Genomic DNA, 17111 nt, shown 5'->3' with positions numbered 1-17111 from the left:
TTACAAATATAAAATTGTTCCGTCCACCCCCCCGTCGACCTTATTGGACTCGCCCGGGGTTGCATTTCCCGATAAACGAAAGAAAAGTGAGGCCGTAAGTACAAATTCCGCGTCCGTTGCGACATACAGAAGTAAATACACTTCTTGAAAACAACCCAGAGCAGCAAAATGGACCAAAGCTGTCGTTAATCAGCGTTTATCAAAGGTAAGAACTGATAATTTTGCGATGTTTGGCTGTTGCAGTATGACTGATATGCTACTATGCTATGCTAAACTAAAATACTGATGGCTCACAAGTAAATACACTTCTTTAAAACAACCCACAGCAGCAAAATGGACCAACGCTGTCTTTTACCAGCATTTATCCGAGGTAAGAACTGGTCATTTTGCGATGTTTGTCTGTTGCAGTGTGACTTATATGCTAGTTTCAAAGCGATGTTTTTGCTTAATTAAACGACTCCAGAAGTTTGACTGGATTGTATGTTATTTTGCCGTGGGACTGGATAATAAATCATTCCTCAGGGTCAAATTGTGTTTTCGGTTGTTTTTTTTTGGCATACCGAGATATTTCGACTGGCAGCGAGTCGAGTCATAGGCAAGCTGACCTGGCCGCTCTGCATAGGTTAGGTTAAGGGTAGGACTCGGCGTTAACTGGTTAAGGTTGGAGATAAAGTTTTCTTTAACCTCCTGACTACCAAATGTCCTCTGCATATAGCAAAACGAGTTAATTCAGTAGTATGCAGTGGGTGGGAGGTTTACGAACGTCCTCCACAGACGAATTTGAACTACTGGTTCAATATATAATGCTCCCATTACATTGTGGTGGGTGAATGGACACACACTTGGTTTTTTTTTTGGTTTTTTTTTAATCTCCGTGAGAACTCATAGTCAATGTATAACCTAGCCCCTTAACCTAACCTCAATCATCACAACTATTTAAGTACCTAACCCAAAAACCTGGTCTTAACCCTAAATATCCCTTGTCGGGTCCCCTTGGATGTAGGATTGTACGTTTTTGGTCCCCAGGAGGATAGAAAAACATGTACACACACACAAACGTGAACCATCATACACCCATTAATCTGTTCCAGGAAGTCTTTTGAAATAATAAAGCAGGTATTTTAAGGGAATGCTTACATACGTTTCAGCTCGTGCGACAGTTAAATCAATGGCAATAAAAACAAAACATTTACTTATTTACATATATGCGTATACAAATAAATGACCCTCCCTACTTAAAAGGTTTAACGGGGGCATTTCACCCCGTTGCATATTGTAGAGCAGGGTCACCAACCTTTTTGAGACCTACCACATTTTATGCAATTTACCATTTAAATGATGAATGTTATGCATGCAATTGCTTAAACATTAATTCCAGTGCTTACTCCTAACGGTTATCAGTTTTTATAAACAATATCAATGATATATTAATGAGTGATCATATGAATAAATGCAAGTGATTTCATACATGCAGTCATCCTTTGAAAATAAAACATGTGCAATTTTTTGTCTCTCTCTGTCAGTCTTTCACACACAAACACACACATACTCTAAGACTGTCTGGGCACTGCTTACCATGTTGTAAGGTGTGTAGACAGACACACCTCGGTCAATAAATCAATTCCCTGTTATAGCTGGAGCTTGATTTGACTAGAACTGCAACTAACGATTATTTTCATAATCGATTATCTGTAAATAATTTTCTCAATTCATCAAGTAATTGTTTGGTCCATAAAATGTCAGATAATGTTGATCGGTGTTTGTCAAACCTGGAAATGATGATGTTCTCAAATGTCTTGTTTTGTCCACAAACCAAAATGATTCGGTTTTAATGATTTCTTTGTTATATGGAACAAAGCAACCAGTAAATATTTACATTTAAAGGAATACTTCACCAATTTGCATGTGGCTTTGTGTTGCTAGAATAGCAGTTGTATTTTTTTAATTCTGCTTTTCTCCCTCAGTTTTCCACTGAGTTGTAAAAAAAAAAATCAGTTTTTCCGGTCGCAAGTGGTGACTATATTTATTATATATTTAATTCCTCACAGGAATTTGTGTTTACACAACTAGTACTGTCTGCAAGACAGCGAGACTCTTGCAGGGCAGCGAGCGCAGTGCATGCTGGGAGTTGTTGTCATTCATCTACATGAGCCAAAATTAAATTTTTCTGCCTTTCTCGGCCAACAAGGCACTTGCTTCAAATATTATTTCACATTTCTACTACATAGAGGACCTAGTTTTAATAGACATTCATCTTTCCAATAGTGACGTATGCTTTTAACAATCAGAAATCTTGTTTTAATAATGAATAAAGCATCAAACCGATTAGTTTAGTAATTGATTAATAATTAATAATTAGTAATTGTTTCAGCTCTAGATTTGACTGTAAATTACTGAATAATAGATAATGCTGTACAGAAATGTCGAAGATGCAGTATGTTTGAGGTTTTTAGAAATTGTGCCACCATTACTGATTTTGCCCAGCAGAGAGCACTGCTTCGTTTGTTTTGTAGGGATCCTGTTAACATCAACATACTGCATGTTCTAACAATAAATTATTGATATTTATATTTCCCTCGGTCAGATTTTATTATGGAATGTATGTGTGTGAACCAAAAAAGAGAAAAAATGAACTATCTATGGTTTCAGTTTGAAATGTCAATCATCATATGACTGAACATTTTCTTTTCTAGGTGGACGTTGACAAAACCAATGTTGTTGATGTGATGAAAGGAGAAAGGAAATCATGGGTGAGTGGATTGACAAGTCTGTTTTGTTTTTTTGTAATTTAATGTGAACTGATTTCTTTTAAAAAGGTACAATTTACTGTAAATATGCTTATGAACCACAGGATTGGCACCAGCACAGCATGAGATAAGAATTTTATACATGGAGCATTTCAGCATCTTTTAGCTCATTGATGTCATTTTTTACAGACGACACAAAAATAAAAAAATGTAAACTGCTTAAATATGATAGGGCCAATGGAAAGAGATGAGTTTTAAGGAGAGACGGAGGAGAGGCCTGTCTGCTCTTTCTTCTTGGAAAAATTAACTATTGTCTCGCTTTAAATAATCCACTTATTCAATGTCTGTATATTGGCAAATGAAAGACATGTTTTTAAATGTGGAGAACATCATCTCTGATTCTGTCATTTATGAATAAACCAACTTTTTTTCCTCATCCAGCTGACAATCTTGTGCAGTCACCCGAGAATTGGACTGAATCTCAAGTAAGCACCTGGCTACAAACACTTGGTGTGAAAGAACAATACATAAAGAAGCTCTTTGAAGAAGAAGTAAATGGACAGATCCTTCTTACACTTGATGAGGACTTCTTGATGACAAAGATTGGCATGAAATTAGGGCCTACTCATATGATTATCAAAAAAAGAAATGAGCTCCTCAATTCCAAGCAAAACAGTCAGCAGAATGCAAAGCCTACCGGTACTAAAAAAAACGAGCTGCAGCAGAAAAACAATTCAAAATCAGTTCATTGTCTTGCTTCAAGTGAAGTTCCTTCTGGACAGGTACATGCAAGAGATAAGTGTGCCTCAGAAGAAAGTCAAACCCCCCAAAAACATTGCATATTGACTTCAAAGGAAGACTGCAAACCACGGCCATTTGATCAAGAAGGCATTGATTTCATATATGTAAAGCACAGAGTTCTGCAACCTGAATCAGGAGCTTTTGATTTGATCTCTCCCTGCCATGAATTCAAATCTTTTGCTATAGCTGCTGAATTGGATCGCACAAGACTGCAAGCTAAGTTTGCCAAAGAGGTTCTAAAATTTGCAACTGGTTGTATGAATATCCGATCAAACGGCACAATACATTTCGGTGTGATGGACAGCAAGGAGGATACAGGATATGTGCATGGTGAGGTAGTTGGCATCCCTATAAAAGACAAAGACATTTATGTGGATGCTTTGGACTACATTGAAAAGTGTTTCTCTACTGACAAAGAGCATGCGCGCCATTGTGTGCGCCCACCAAGGTTCATTGAGGTTATGGATCGAGAAAGTACAGCAAAAAACTATGTGGTGGAGGTTGACATTGTGCCTTCAGTCAACATTGTTAAGGGCAAGGTTTATGCAGTTCTTTTGCCAAACTTCAATGAGGCAGCAAACAAAGTACAATATGAGAAAAAGGCAATTCTGCGAAGGGTAGGTTCCAAAACAGAGCCAGTGAGTGACAGTGATTTCAGTGATTTCTTTCAGAGAGTCAAAGAACGGGATGCTCAAAGAGAAGAGGCAGAGAAAACTCAAGTACTCAGTACTCCATTCTGCCAAGACCTTGGGAGGAAACTCACAATGCTAATAACTAGTGGGAAGAAGTTCATTGAAAATGATAAATGGTTCATATTCATTACAAACAAATTCAAACCTGATGACCTTTCTAACATTGAGTGGCTGCTTAATATGAAGATTTTCTCTGTGTTTGATTTTGACCCAGACTCAAAGATATCAGGCCTTTGCAGCAAATACCTTGAGCATCATGCTGCAAACATGCATTCTCTGCAGAGCTATAGCAAATCCAGTGACACAAGCATCAAAGAATTCACAGAAAAATTGCACCTGTTTGAACAAACTAGCTGGATCTTCTGCAATGGCCGTTCTGGCTTTAAAGCAAATGAAACTCCTTGTGATGAAATGACTTGGATCAAGACAAAAATTACCCTTTTGAGGGAATGTGTGTCTTTGATTTGTAAACAAATCTTGCCAAAAGGGACATTACAGGTCATTTTTCTTCTCACATCACCAGTAGAGAAACCTCTCTTGCACACCTTTTATGAGTTTTTCACTGACATGGAAGGCCACACGGACATCATCTGCATCTGTGAATCAGAAACAAACTTCCAGAGGTGGCAAAGTTTTGCAGAGGGGTCATGTGGAACAGAAACTGTGAACAATTTCAGTGTAGTTGGGATGAAAATGAGTCACATTAATGCAACTATGCAAATGATACAACCAGTAAAAGCCTGTGCCAAAAAACACTTGCCAGTCTTTGTGAAAGGGACATGTCTTCTTGAAACAAACAAAGAGGAACATATGGCTTCTCTGGAAATACTGACAGTCAACCATTGTGACGACACAAGCAAAGACTTCATTAATGAGGAGAAGGCAAATATTGAACACCAGTTTTACCGTGGTGGTAGAGTGACATGGATGAACTTTTGGCTCGCTGAACACAAGTATGTTGGAGAGGTAATCGAACGAGATGCTTATCATGATGTCTCCAAACTCCTCATGGATGTTTTGAAATGTAACGTAGATCAGACCCCAGTTACTTCTATAAACATCTACCATCACCCAGGAAGTGGCGGAAGTACTGTGGCAAGGCAGGTGTTGTGGCAGAACAGGAAAGAACTAAGATGCGCAGTTGTGAAGCCTTCATACTCCGTTGCTGATGTTAAGCAACATGCAGTTGATCTAAGAGAATATGAAGAAAAAGATCCACAAAGGTGTCTTCCAGTGTTGCTCCTAATTGAAGACTCTGACAAAGACTACCTTGATGATCTCAGAAATGAGCTAGAGGTTGCAATCAGAAGCAGACGAATCCAGTATGGAACACTATGTTTCATTTTGTTGAGCTGTAGGCGATCCCATGATCCAGAGAGTAGATGCAAAGAGTCTGCATTACAGAATGTATCTGTCACTCACAAGCTGTCTCCTGAAGAGAAGAAGAAGTTTGCTGGAAAACGACAGTTGCTTGAAGAACAGTATGAGTATCAGTTCATCCTGACATTTGTTTTGATGAGTGAAGGGTTTCATAATGATTATATTCAAAAGTTTGTGAAACATTTGCTTCAAGGCATTGACCTTCAGTCTACTGCCACTCTCCTCATTCAGTACGTAGCACTGCTGAACACTTATGTTTATAACTCTTTCATCTCTCAGTCCCACTGCGAAGCTTTGCTGACCTTACAAGTGCACATGGAAAGGTTTCGACGGCAAGAGTTTGCAAGATCACTCAGTGATCAGGCCAAACTTGTCTTCTTGCATCTTCGAGATGACAAGACCTACATTGAATCCATCAGAATAATTCACCCACTCGTTGCAAAGGAAATTCTGCAACAACTCCTTGGAAGCCAACACAGCAGTTTGGCAAAGAAATTGCTCTGTGACAATGGGCTTTTTGAGCACAGATTTGGAAAAGAAGAATATCGGTCATTTTTGAGAGCACTTTTCATCAGGAGATCCAGAATAAGCAGAGGAGATGAATGTGATACTTTATTCTCTCCTCTGATTGAACATGTGCGAAAAAAGGAGGGAAGCCCTGACAAAGCAATAGAGTTACTCAAGGAAGCTTTTGAACGTTTTCATAAAGATCCACGCATTGCCCAACAACTTGCTCGTCTTCTTTATACTTATGAAAAGTTTGAAGAGGCAAAATACTGGGCAGAGACTGCAGCTAAACAGCTTCCCAACAACTCGTACATACTTGACACAAAAGGGCAGGTGTACAAAAAATGGTTCCAATTCAAATGGAAAGCCATTGAAAATGGCTGTGCACCAATCACAGCCCAAAACACAACTGATGCTGTGGAGACTGCACTGAATGCCCTGCAGTGTTTTCAAGAATGTGAGAGAGCAGCTGATGCAGACATGGAAAATGTAAGCATTTCAGTATATTCTGCTGAGGTTGAAGTTGGAATCAGCCTGCTCAAATTGATCTTTTCATTACAAGAGTTTGCAAAAGGAGCTAAAGGCCATTCAAAGTGTAGAGAGTATCTGTTAACAGATTACATACCAGAACATGTCTTAGATGCCTGGGAACCATTTCATGGCCGTTTGAAAAAGCTTCACCAGACATTGATTGATTCCTTGGAATGGATTTCAGAGGACATCAGTTTCTTCCAGACAGATATAGGTGAAGATGAAGAAGAGATTCCTGAAAGTCCTGAAGAGAAAAGCCATCCACTGAAGCGGTTAATCCAAAGCTCTTCCGAGTATGGGAAGTACTTCAGTGAAGTTTCCTCTGCTGCAATTCTGCAACCATGGCAATCAGTCCCTACCAATCTCACTCCTTTACAAAAACGCATGATCATCTATCAACTTGGTGGTGGTAACATAACTTCCATCTTGTCCAAACTAACTGAACAGAGGGATGCCGTGCGTATTTTAGAGACCATAGTTTCTCTTTACCCTAGCAGTCCACGAAAGGCAAAACTTAATCAGAGGGATATTGTGAACTACATTGTGACCCACATTACCCTGAACTGCTTGTCACCACAGGCTTCAAAGGTTGCTCCTTTTAAAGATCTACAGGCCCTTTGTCATCAGTTCCCAGGTGATAAAAAGAAATGTTTGCCAGGTGCACTGTTCCTGCTTACCTTACTATTCTGGCCAGAGGATAAGGACACAAACCATGAGAGAGAAAACAAATATGAAATTGTCCAGTCAGCTGTGGAGCACATGGAAAAAGGCTACTGGACCAGGAAGAAGGACATTCCTCAAAGAAAGAGAAGGCTTTACACCCATTTTCTTCTGGGACATGGAAATGGATTGGATAAATTTGTCCACAAGAGAAAGTTTTACAGCGTCACAAAGGTGTTCTCGGTCTCTGAAAAACGCCTGAAGTGGTTTAGTGGTGAAGCATGGGAGAAGCCTGAGATTGCTGAAAAGTTAAAACGCGTTTCTGGTTGGACTGAAGATGGAGTGGTTTACCTCGAGGGCCCTCAGAAAAAGAAATTCAGCATATTGCCTCTTCACATGCGTTCAGTGCCACACAGCAATGAAAACATCACATTCTATCTGGGTTTCACCTTCAGGGGCCCTGTTGCCTACAACATTACTGTAAAGGAATAGTTCATCTTTGAACAGTAGACCTGACATTGTTGAAGCACCAGCTTAGTATCCACTATGTCTGAACATTTAATCGTAATTTCATCCAAATCACAATACAGTCTGTAAATGAAAACTTTGAAGCACATGGTATGATGTCAGTAACGCATTGTTACTTCACCACACGGAGTGGGAGTGAAGTATTGTTTTTGTGGCTTTGTCTGTCTGTGTGTGCACTTCTGCACTTACTTGCAATTTGAGCAACAGTGACAGGTTAGAATAACCTTTTTAGAATTTGACCATGATACGGATTTGAACACACAACTCTCTGATCTGAAGTTAAACGCTCTAGTGTTGCACCACAGCGTTTGTTCTCACATATAGGCCGACAGAGGTTTGTTGCGTGGATGGGGTGAAGTCTGCCATCTGATTGCCTTGTTTTATAAGATGCAACATAACATTTACTATATGTAACAAGTCTTGAAGTTACACACTGAATGTTCATATACAGTTGACATGATGGAGTTTGGATTTCCAGATGTAAAAATACAATTTTCTATCTTGTTTGTTCAATAGAAACTTTAATGTGTCCTTTTAGGTTTGTGTTTGAGCACATTAGCTCACAATAAGTCATTGATGTGTTCAAGGATACCATGTAGAATAGAATAGAAGGGAATTTGTAAACAACAGAAAATATGTTTCTTGAAATTATAGGTTTCAGCAAAAGCTGTATTAAGAAATGAAGAACACATTTTCTTATTTATATATTAGCAACTTTATTTGTATTGATATTGAATGTATGTCATGAAAATTGTAACACCTTACCCATGTCACTATAAATTCTGCTTGGTGTGGTAGTACCATAAGAAGGCGTCTGGGTTCTTTTGGTGTGCTTCCATGCTTCCAATGGTGTGGCTTCCAATGTGAATTGTATTGAGTTTTTTAAGCTTTGTAAATGCTAACAAATATCAATTGCTTTATGAAATACCCGACACGTATAATTTAAAAACAATAATGTTTTTTTTACAAATTGTACATAAACAATAACAGGTGGGTTTTGAGGCTTTAAAATTGTTTCGCAATATTATTAACCACAAAATGTCTCTTTAAGGGAAAAACAAAATAATAATGTTGTACAGATGGCAGGGGGTTGGAGAAAACCACGTCAGACACAACACCCGGAAAGGAAGGAACACCGCAACAGACTATGTTAACAAACCCACCTTTTTAAAACTGTAAATAGTAAACTGCATATCATGCATATCAGTTCATTTTCACATGTATTTATATTTTAAATGGTAAAGAAGTGAAACTGTTCTGTATGTTATTATTTTAAAAATGGGACAAATGGAGATATAACAGAACAGATATAATAGAACTGAAGAGGACATTTCAAGGATGAGATCCTGGCACACCACTCTAAATAAATCAACAAAAGTAAGGAGTAAACATACAGGCAGTGGTGAACACTGCAAGGCACAGGAGACATTGAAGCACCTATTTACAGTTTTTGGACATTAAGATTATATCTGTTCTGCCCAAAGAAATGAAATTTGCACATTTACATTATAATTCTGTCAGAATGACAACATACTCATCATAATATAAGCTTCACATGATAGCATAAGTTCCAGCTAGCAAAGTAGGCAACACTTTGTATTAAGTGCATGTTTTTTCATTTTTTGAGTGATTATTATTATTACTATATTGTATCTATATTTACTGACAGGCAGTCTAACAGCAGTAAATTTGAGCGTATTTTTGTCCCTGTGTGCTTACCGTACCTGTACTTCGCTATTGTAGTTTTCAAGTATTACGCAGACATGCGCCGTCTTTGCAGAAGTCTTATTATATTATTTTATTCAAATTGCCGTTTTCGCAGCCTTTTGACTGTCTGCCTGTCTGTCACTCCTCCAGGTAAATAAGTTAAATTATTTACCTGGGTTTAATTTAACAGTTACATTTTAGCTCTGCACTGAGCTGTTTTGTAGCTAATCGCAAGCTAACAGCTAGTTTAGGTAAAGCCAGCTCATGAAGTGAGTCACTGAAAAGTAAAATGAGAAAAACAGCAAGTGTGGACGATTATGTAACCCCTATATTTGTGCCACTAACAGCTTAGTTTACGATTGACTAGTGTGTTTGCAGAGCTAAACTTCAGTGCTCACTGACCTGCCATTGTATCTGTGGTGATAGCAGAATGACTCTGTTGTCTAACTTTGTAGTAGCTGCTCTTGTCCTCAGTGCATTTGCTTTGTCAAATTGTTTCTACATGAACAACTTGTCCGATCGTATAACCAAACTGGTCAGGTCTGTCCATGCCGAGCCAAACAAGAGCATAGCATATGAGAGGCTTGCCATTGCTAATCCAACTGAAACACACAATAAACCAAGTGAAAATCACCCTGAAAGTTTCAAAGAGACTACTAATTATAGAGATGACAAATGCACCATGGCCCCACAAAGTCGGTTTGACTGTGCCAGGGACAGGGTTCTCAGCAAGAGACAGTGTGAGGAGAGGGGTTGCTGTTATGCCCCTCTGCCCAACTCTGTTGGACCACCTTGGTGCTTCTACCCCAGTTTGTACCCTGGCTACAAACTGGGTCCCTTGACTCCTTCAAAGCGAGGCCTGGCTGCCACTCTGACTCGTGCCAAGCCCTCATATCTGCCGAGAGACATCTCTACACTAAGACTGGAAATCATTGAGGAGACCACAGGCTGCTTGCACCTCATTGTGAGTGTCCAATACTATGTTGTTGTTTTTTTTCTCTGCTGCAACCATTCAAATAGATGTGATGAGGAAAGTACACGTTCCTGTATTTTGTATATTCAGCACCTGCAAACTACGTTGACTTCATGTGACAAAACTGAACTGATACATTCACCCTCAAGCTAAAGGACCCGTCCTCTCAGCGATATGAGGTCAAGCTCCCAGCTGATGTTCCCAAGAGCAGAGCAGATAACTCCGATGTCCTTTACACCACCGAGTACCAGTCTGACCCATTTGGTTTCATAGTGCGACGTAAATCCAACGGACGCACGATGTGAGTACATTTCAGTTTTCATCTACATCTACATCACATGTACTCACACCTTATCTTGTAACATGTTGCGGTCTCATTTGTGGTTTTATAAAACGACGTTTGTGTGTTTTATTGTATGTGTATGTTTTATATTTATACTGAGGCAACATAACCTACATATGTAACAGTAAGTTGATATTATTATTTTTTACATGTTTGTTAATTATCTGTATGTCTTTCCCTCCTTTTTTAGTATAAACACCACTGTGGGACCTCTGCTTTTTGCTGACCAGTACTTGCAGTTGTCCACCACACTAGCCTCTTCCCTTGTGTCTGGCCTTGGGGAACATTACACCTCCCTCCTCCTGGACCTTAACTGGACTTCTCTTACTCTCTGGAACAGACACATGGCACCTCATGTGAGTCTGTTGTAAAGAACACACAAGCCCCGAGTTGTGGGAGAACTCAAGCACAATATACACTGTACACATTTGTGAATACTATAACTATTGGCAAATTCAGGAGCATTTAACATTCATCCAGTCTCTGAAACCCAAATAGAGCAACATTTTTAATAATCTGAAAGGGAAACATGCAGTTGTTTTACATTCCAAAAAAATAAAATAGAAATCTTAATCCCTGGTCTAACATGTCAATGATCTAAATAGCTACCACTTGATGCCACACATGAAATAGTGCGTAACACACTTTTAAACTAAGTTGTCCACACTATATTTTTGTTGTTTTATACTTTCCCCCGTGTTGTGTATTCATGTTGTTGACGGTGTGTTTCTTTGCAGGCTCATGCTAACCTATATGGCTCCCACCCATTCTACATTGTACAGGAGGCTGATGGATTAGCACATGGAGTTTTCCTTCTCAACAGCAATGCAATTGGTACAGAACTATTGTTTTAATCAGATTTTCCACTGAATATTTTTAACTGTTACTGAATGCCTTAATGTGTCTGCAGAGGTGACGCTTCAGCCGACTCCTGCTCTCACCTGGGTGTCAACTGGAGGAATTCTGGACCTATACTTTTTTTTAGGTCCTGACCCTCAAAGTGTTATACGACAATACCTTCAGGTCATTGGTAAGGTACATCTTTTTAGTGTTGACACTGGCTACTACAGCTCCTTGTGTATATACCATATGAAAAATATTGTTTTAACATAGACACCTATAAAGAGTGAGTTAGATTCATTAATGTGTTTAGTATATCTTATTTATCCTAAGGCCATCCCATGATGCCCCCCTATTGGTCCCTGGGATTTCATCTTTGCCGCTGGGGTTACACCACCACTAATACAACCCGCAAGGTTGCACAATGCATGCACAATGCCAACCTTCCATTGATAAATGATATTTACAAGATAATTTCCTTATCAAGAAATTATCTTAGAAAATAGATCATCTCTTTTTTGTCACCATCAGGATGTGCAGTGGAATGATTTGGATTACGCAGACAAGCAAAGGATTTTCACTTTTGATCCCCGGCGATTTGGTGACCTCCCAGAGATGGTGGAAGAATTCCATAGGAGAGGCATTAAGTACATCCTTATTCTGGTGCGATGTGTTTGAATTTCTTAGACCTCAACCTGAAGATTCAGATCCAACCATGAGTAAATGTTTCTGCATATTAATAATAAGGATAATAATAACAATAATAATAATAATAATAATAATAAAAAAGGTAAATGAATAAAAACAGACACATATCATCAGCTGTTTAACTGAAAATAAGCTATATGTAACAATGTATCTCCAGTAGATGGCAGCAAAAGCCTCTCAGCTTCTGACTGCTGTGCTCTGCTGGTTTCTGCCCCAGGACCCAGGGATCAGTAGCACTAGCCCCACTGGAACTTACCCTCCCTTTGATGATGGCCTGAAACGAGACGTCTTCATTAAAAATGTCACAGGACACATTTTGATCGGGAAGGTAAGACCCCTTTTTTTTATATGTTGTTCCGCCTGTGTGATATGCATAGCATGTGTTTTACTGTTGACCTGTGTCCAGTTGGTTGGCAAGCACATTCATGTATGGTGTTCCAGGTTTGGCCTGGCCCTACAGCCTTCCCTGACTTCACCAACCCAGAGACCAGACAGTGGTGGGAGGACTGCATCAGAGGTTTTCATTCTAAAGTGCCTGTGGATGGACTGTGGATTGTGAGTGTGTACAGACACACAGTGCACATGTTATTTAGACACCAATGATATGATTATAAAAACCAAAATGTCAAGAATGTGAAATCAGGTTGTCAGTTCTGGAATAATCTTAGTGGTTGTGTGTTTAGTTTGCTTTGCACCTAATTTATATTTTGTTTATCTCCAATGATCTATCCAGGATATGAATGAACCAGCCAATTTTGTCCAGGGCTCAATGGAGGGCTGTCCTCACACTGATCTTGAAGACCCGCCTTACACACCTAGTTAGTGTTTTAGTGTCACAAGTTATCAGCATCTGAAATCATAAAAAAACAATATTTTGTTTACATATGCTGTCAGTTGTGTTACGTTAAAAGTCCAGTGTGTAACAACCTATAAATTATGTGTTACTAACCAATAAATTATATAACAAATTTAGAACCAGCCCTTTACATGTACAGAGGGCCTTGCTTTACAGGGGTCTCCAACTTGGTTTGCAATGTTTTGACGGCAAACATTGTACTTTGTAGTCCCCATTAGATTAAACACATTCTTACATACTGGACCTTTCAAAGTACATGCAGTACACAAATGCTCTGCAGACACATACCTGTTTCTTTGTTCTGAATGTTGCTTCAAATCATTGTCTCTGTGTTCCTGAATCTCATACAAACAGGAGTAGTCGGCGGGGAGTTGAACTCTGGAACTCTCTGCATGTCAGCTCAGCAGAGGCAATCCACTCACTACAACCTGCACAATATGTACGGACTGACAGAAGCATATGCCACAAACAGGTTGGAACCATGTTTACAGATTGAGTTCTTTAGGTGGTATGTTAGCAGATGAAGTCATAAGTAATCAAACGGAGGACAGTGGTTGTAGTTGTAGCTGTGAAACAACAATAAAAGGACAGACTTCCTTTGTGCAAGTGCTAGATTTATTTCATTGGACCTTAATGTGGCACTGTGGAATATATGGATGTAGTTGTTTGTCTTTTGTTATTTATTCTGTCTACTATATATTGATTGTGGGGTTGGTTGCTGCTCTCAGAGCTCTTACAAAGGTACGAGGGAAGAGGCCTTTTGTCCTGTCTCGCTCCTCTTACTCTGGCATTGGACGCTTCTCTGGAGTGTGGACAGGTGATGTCAGGAGTGACTGGGAGCAGCTGCGATTCTCCATCCCTGGTGAGGAGATGAGCTGTAGTTTCCAAAACGTCCACAATAACAATCTTGTTTCAAAGTGGGTTTAGTTCTGTGGTAGTCTTTTTATGGACCTGCATATGGTTAAATGAAACATCCAGTCCAACAATGGAAATAATTATTTATATTTATATATATTTTATTATTATCATCATTTTTTTAAATGAAACGGATTATTTGATATACAGTATTTCCATTGAGCTTTTGCTTTTGCTACCCCCCAGCTGTGCTGCAGTTTAGCCTGTTCGGGGTTCCTCTGGTGGGGGCGGACATCTGTGGATTTGAAGGCAACACCACTGAGGAACTGTGTGTGCGATGGATGCAGCTTGGGGCCTTTTACCCGTTTATGAGGAACCACAATGACAACTTCAATGCTGTGAGATCCAAACACTGTTTCTGTTGACTATATGTGTCTTTGTATTGATTCACTGAGTTAGTTCCATTTCTCATACTGTATGTGCTGTCACAGGGGTGGGGTGGGGTTATGATGGAGGTGAGGTCTGCCCTGGATGTTTAAAGCGAGTTTCTCTGTGTCATGTATCATGAGTAGTGGTTATAGTATCTCCTCCCATTGTCTGTGTGTTTTTGTGTGTCTGTGCCCGTTAGCCTCAGGAGCCATATGTATTTGAGCAGGAGGCTCAGGCTGCCATGCGGAGTGCACTGAACCTTCGTTACTCCCTTCTCCCTTTCCTCTACACACTCTTTCATCATGCACACACCTCCGCTGACACTGTGGCCAGGCCTCTCTTCATGGAGTATGTTTCATCATTTCATGTTGTCCTCTCTGCTTCCCCTCATACTTTTCTTGCTCTCTACTTTTCCTACATACTGTAAACAAAAATAATAAAGGGCATATTTGTGTATCCCTCCCTCCCTTTTAGGTTTCCCACTGACCCCAACTGTCAGACCATAGACCGGCAGTTCTTGTGGGGGAGTTCACTCCTCATTAGCCCAGTTTTGGAGCAAGGCTCAGTCAAGTTGACTGCCTACCTACCCTTTGGCATTTGGTACAACTTGCATAATGTGAGTGGCTCAATACAATTTTTTTTTATACAGTATGTGCCATAAGCCAAAGTATGACCAGATTTTGTTAACAGGTAAAGGCCAGCATGATTTTGTCTCCTGTGGTAACACATGATATTAGTATTAACCGCTTTCCCTGTGGGGTCTGCTCTACTGTCTTTTGCTCTCTAGGGTCAGCCTTTTTACAGTAAGGGTCAGTACCTGCTCCTGTCAGCCCCTCTGGACACTATCAACGTGCACGTGAGGGAGGGACACATTATCCCACAGCAGGTACGTGTCTGTGCTGACCACACAATCCAATTGTAACATTCAGTAGGAGACAAAATGTAGTTTGTGAATAGGGTTGGGTTCAAAAATCATTTAGATTTTCATTTAAAAGATCTGATATTTATTCATACAATCTTTAGATCAATCTTCTAATTTGTTTCCTATATCCTCAGCACAAATCTCACAAGACTTGACCACGATAGTCTTGTATAAGAGAGAAGATTTGTTCATTATTTGTCATTTATGGTGTAGAACCAGAAATGCTTCCACACGCTGCTTTTCAGAAGCGTTGGTGTTTTGCTCCCACAGCAAACCCGCTACTGGACAACTTGGTAATCTCTTCAAACTGTGTAATGCTCTTCTAGATGAGATTTTTGACTTGGAACATGTTTTTAAGGTTCATGGTTTGAATTATCATCTACAATTTTAGTGTGGAGTTGCACTGTGTGGCCATATTAAATTAGCATTAATAAAACTACTTACTATGGTCAATATAGTATTATGTTTTGTGTCTGATCTGTGTTTTTGATCCGTAAAGGATCCTGCTCTGACAACTACAGCCTCACGTAGAAACCCCTTCTTCCTGACAGTGGCACTGTCAGCAGGTGGCTGGGCCTGGGGAGACTTGTTCTGGGACGATGGGGACAGTCTTGATACCTACAAAACGCAAGATTATTGTTATGTCATCTTCACTGCTGGACAGGTAGGGAAGAGATGAGTAATGGGAATTTGCTCTTAAAAAAATCTATAAGCGTATTATGCATGTAAGCCCTGCTCTACTTCAAAAGTCAGTTTACTAACTTACTGACTTCGGTTCCAAATCAGTCTCAGGTTGTGAGTGATCCTCTGATGCTGAATGGGGCCCTGGATGAACTGGTGCTGGGAGGACTGCAGGTGTTTGGAGTGCCCTCACCTCCCCGCTATGTTTTGGCCAATGGGGAGAAAGTCAGTGATTTCACGTACCACAGCGACACCAAGGTGAATTCTCAGTGAAGACTTCCTTTGATAATTGTCCTTTACAGAAATATGACGTATTTCTTTCGGGATGTGTGTGATTTGTCCTCTGTCATATCTCTCCACTAATAATGTCCTCTGTCTCTTCCTGGTATTTTTGTCTTCAAATTCATATTCTGTAATTCTGTGTAATGTGTGTCTATTTCCACAGGTCTTGACAGTGACCAAGTTGACCTTGCCCATGTCAAAGGTTTTCACAGTCCAGTGGGCTCTCTGATGCAGCCAACATTGTCGTTAGATGGCTCTACACACAGCTGCTTTTCTTTTACAGGCCGCATTTGCTCTGTCTCATATCCCTCTACAGCAGGTGTTGTGACAGTGTCACACCAACCACTGGATCAAGACAGTTCAATGACTTGTGAATGTATGCAATCTTATAACTATATATTTATAGTCCTTCACATTTTCTGAAATAGTGTTTCTGTGTTTTAGTTCCATTGTCAATAAAAACCGTCGAGAAAAAAAGTGCTCTAATTTGTTCGTATTTACTGATTTGCACAATTGCGCTATTTGTGTATGTATCAGATTGTTTTATATGTTTATTGTTCAGTGACTTAAACCTGTACGATGTTGCATCTGTATAGTAATTGATTCTTCATTTCTGAAGTATATCATATATAGGCTATATTTTTTATGTGCATTTTTTCAAAGGCTTTA

General features: G+C 39.6%; 2 protein-coding genes across 3 annotated transcripts; both read left to right on the top strand.

Moving 5' to 3' along the window:
• The first annotated feature begins 41 nt into the window (after positions 1-41).
• LOC122785015 (sterile alpha motif domain-containing protein 9-like) lies at positions 42-8333 on the top strand. 2 transcript variants are annotated; one of them, XM_044050560.1, is made up of 4 exons: positions 42-205; positions 327-370; positions 2694-2750; positions 3189-8333. In XM_044050560.1, the coding sequence occupies exons 3-4, from the start codon at positions 2747-2749 to the stop codon at positions 7808-7810; spliced, it is 4626 nt and encodes a 1541-aa protein (XP_043906495.1). In that variant the 5' UTR covers positions 42-205; positions 327-370; positions 2694-2746; the 3' UTR covers positions 7811-8333. The 2 variants fall into 2 exon arrangements, with proteins under 2 accessions (XP_043906495.1, XP_043906496.1); XM_044050561.1 differs by lacking the exon at positions 327-370.
• A 609-nt stretch (positions 8334-8942) lies between these two features.
• LOC122785018 (lysosomal alpha-glucosidase-like) lies at positions 8943-16938 on the top strand. Its single transcript, XM_044050565.1, has 19 exons — positions 8943-10517; positions 10676-10827; positions 11060-11225; positions 11607-11703; positions 11780-11899; positions 12043-12160; positions 12240-12372; positions 12635-12745; positions 12859-12972; positions 13151-13235; positions 13628-13745; positions 14002-14135; positions 14375-14526; positions 14757-14905; positions 15032-15173; positions 15345-15443; positions 15979-16143; positions 16266-16418; positions 16606-16938. The coding sequence occupies exons 1-19, from the start codon at positions 9984-9986 to the stop codon at positions 16669-16671; spliced, it is 2808 nt and encodes a 935-aa protein (XP_043906500.1). The 5' UTR covers positions 8943-9983; the 3' UTR covers positions 16672-16938.
• Positions 16939-17111: the final 173 nt, after the last annotated feature.

The sequence above is a fragment of the Solea senegalensis genome, linkage group LG19, assembly GCF_019176455.1.
Source record: "Solea senegalensis isolate Sse05_10M linkage group LG19, IFAPA_SoseM_1, whole genome shotgun sequence".
In the NCBI taxonomy this organism is placed as follows: domain Eukaryota; kingdom Metazoa; phylum Chordata; class Actinopteri; order Pleuronectiformes; family Soleidae; genus Solea; species Solea senegalensis.
Note: the sequence above shows the minus strand (reverse complement) of the source record. Positions and strands in the feature narration are given on the sequence as shown.

Bases quoted from the DNA above. Each gene is read 5' to 3' on its own strand.
- LOC122785018 (XM_044050565.1), top strand. From the start codon at position 9,984: ATGACTCTGTTGTCTAACTTTGTAGTAGCTGCTCTTGTCCTCAGTGCA. The intron at 11,226-11,606 runs GTGAGTCTGTTG...GTTTCTTTGCAG, and splicing joins ACAGACACATGGCACCTCAT to GCTCATGCTAACCTATATGG. The intron at 12,746-12,858 runs GTAAGACCCCTT...ATGGTGTTCCAG, and splicing joins GACACATTTTGATCGGGAAG to GTTTGGCCTGGCCCTACAGC.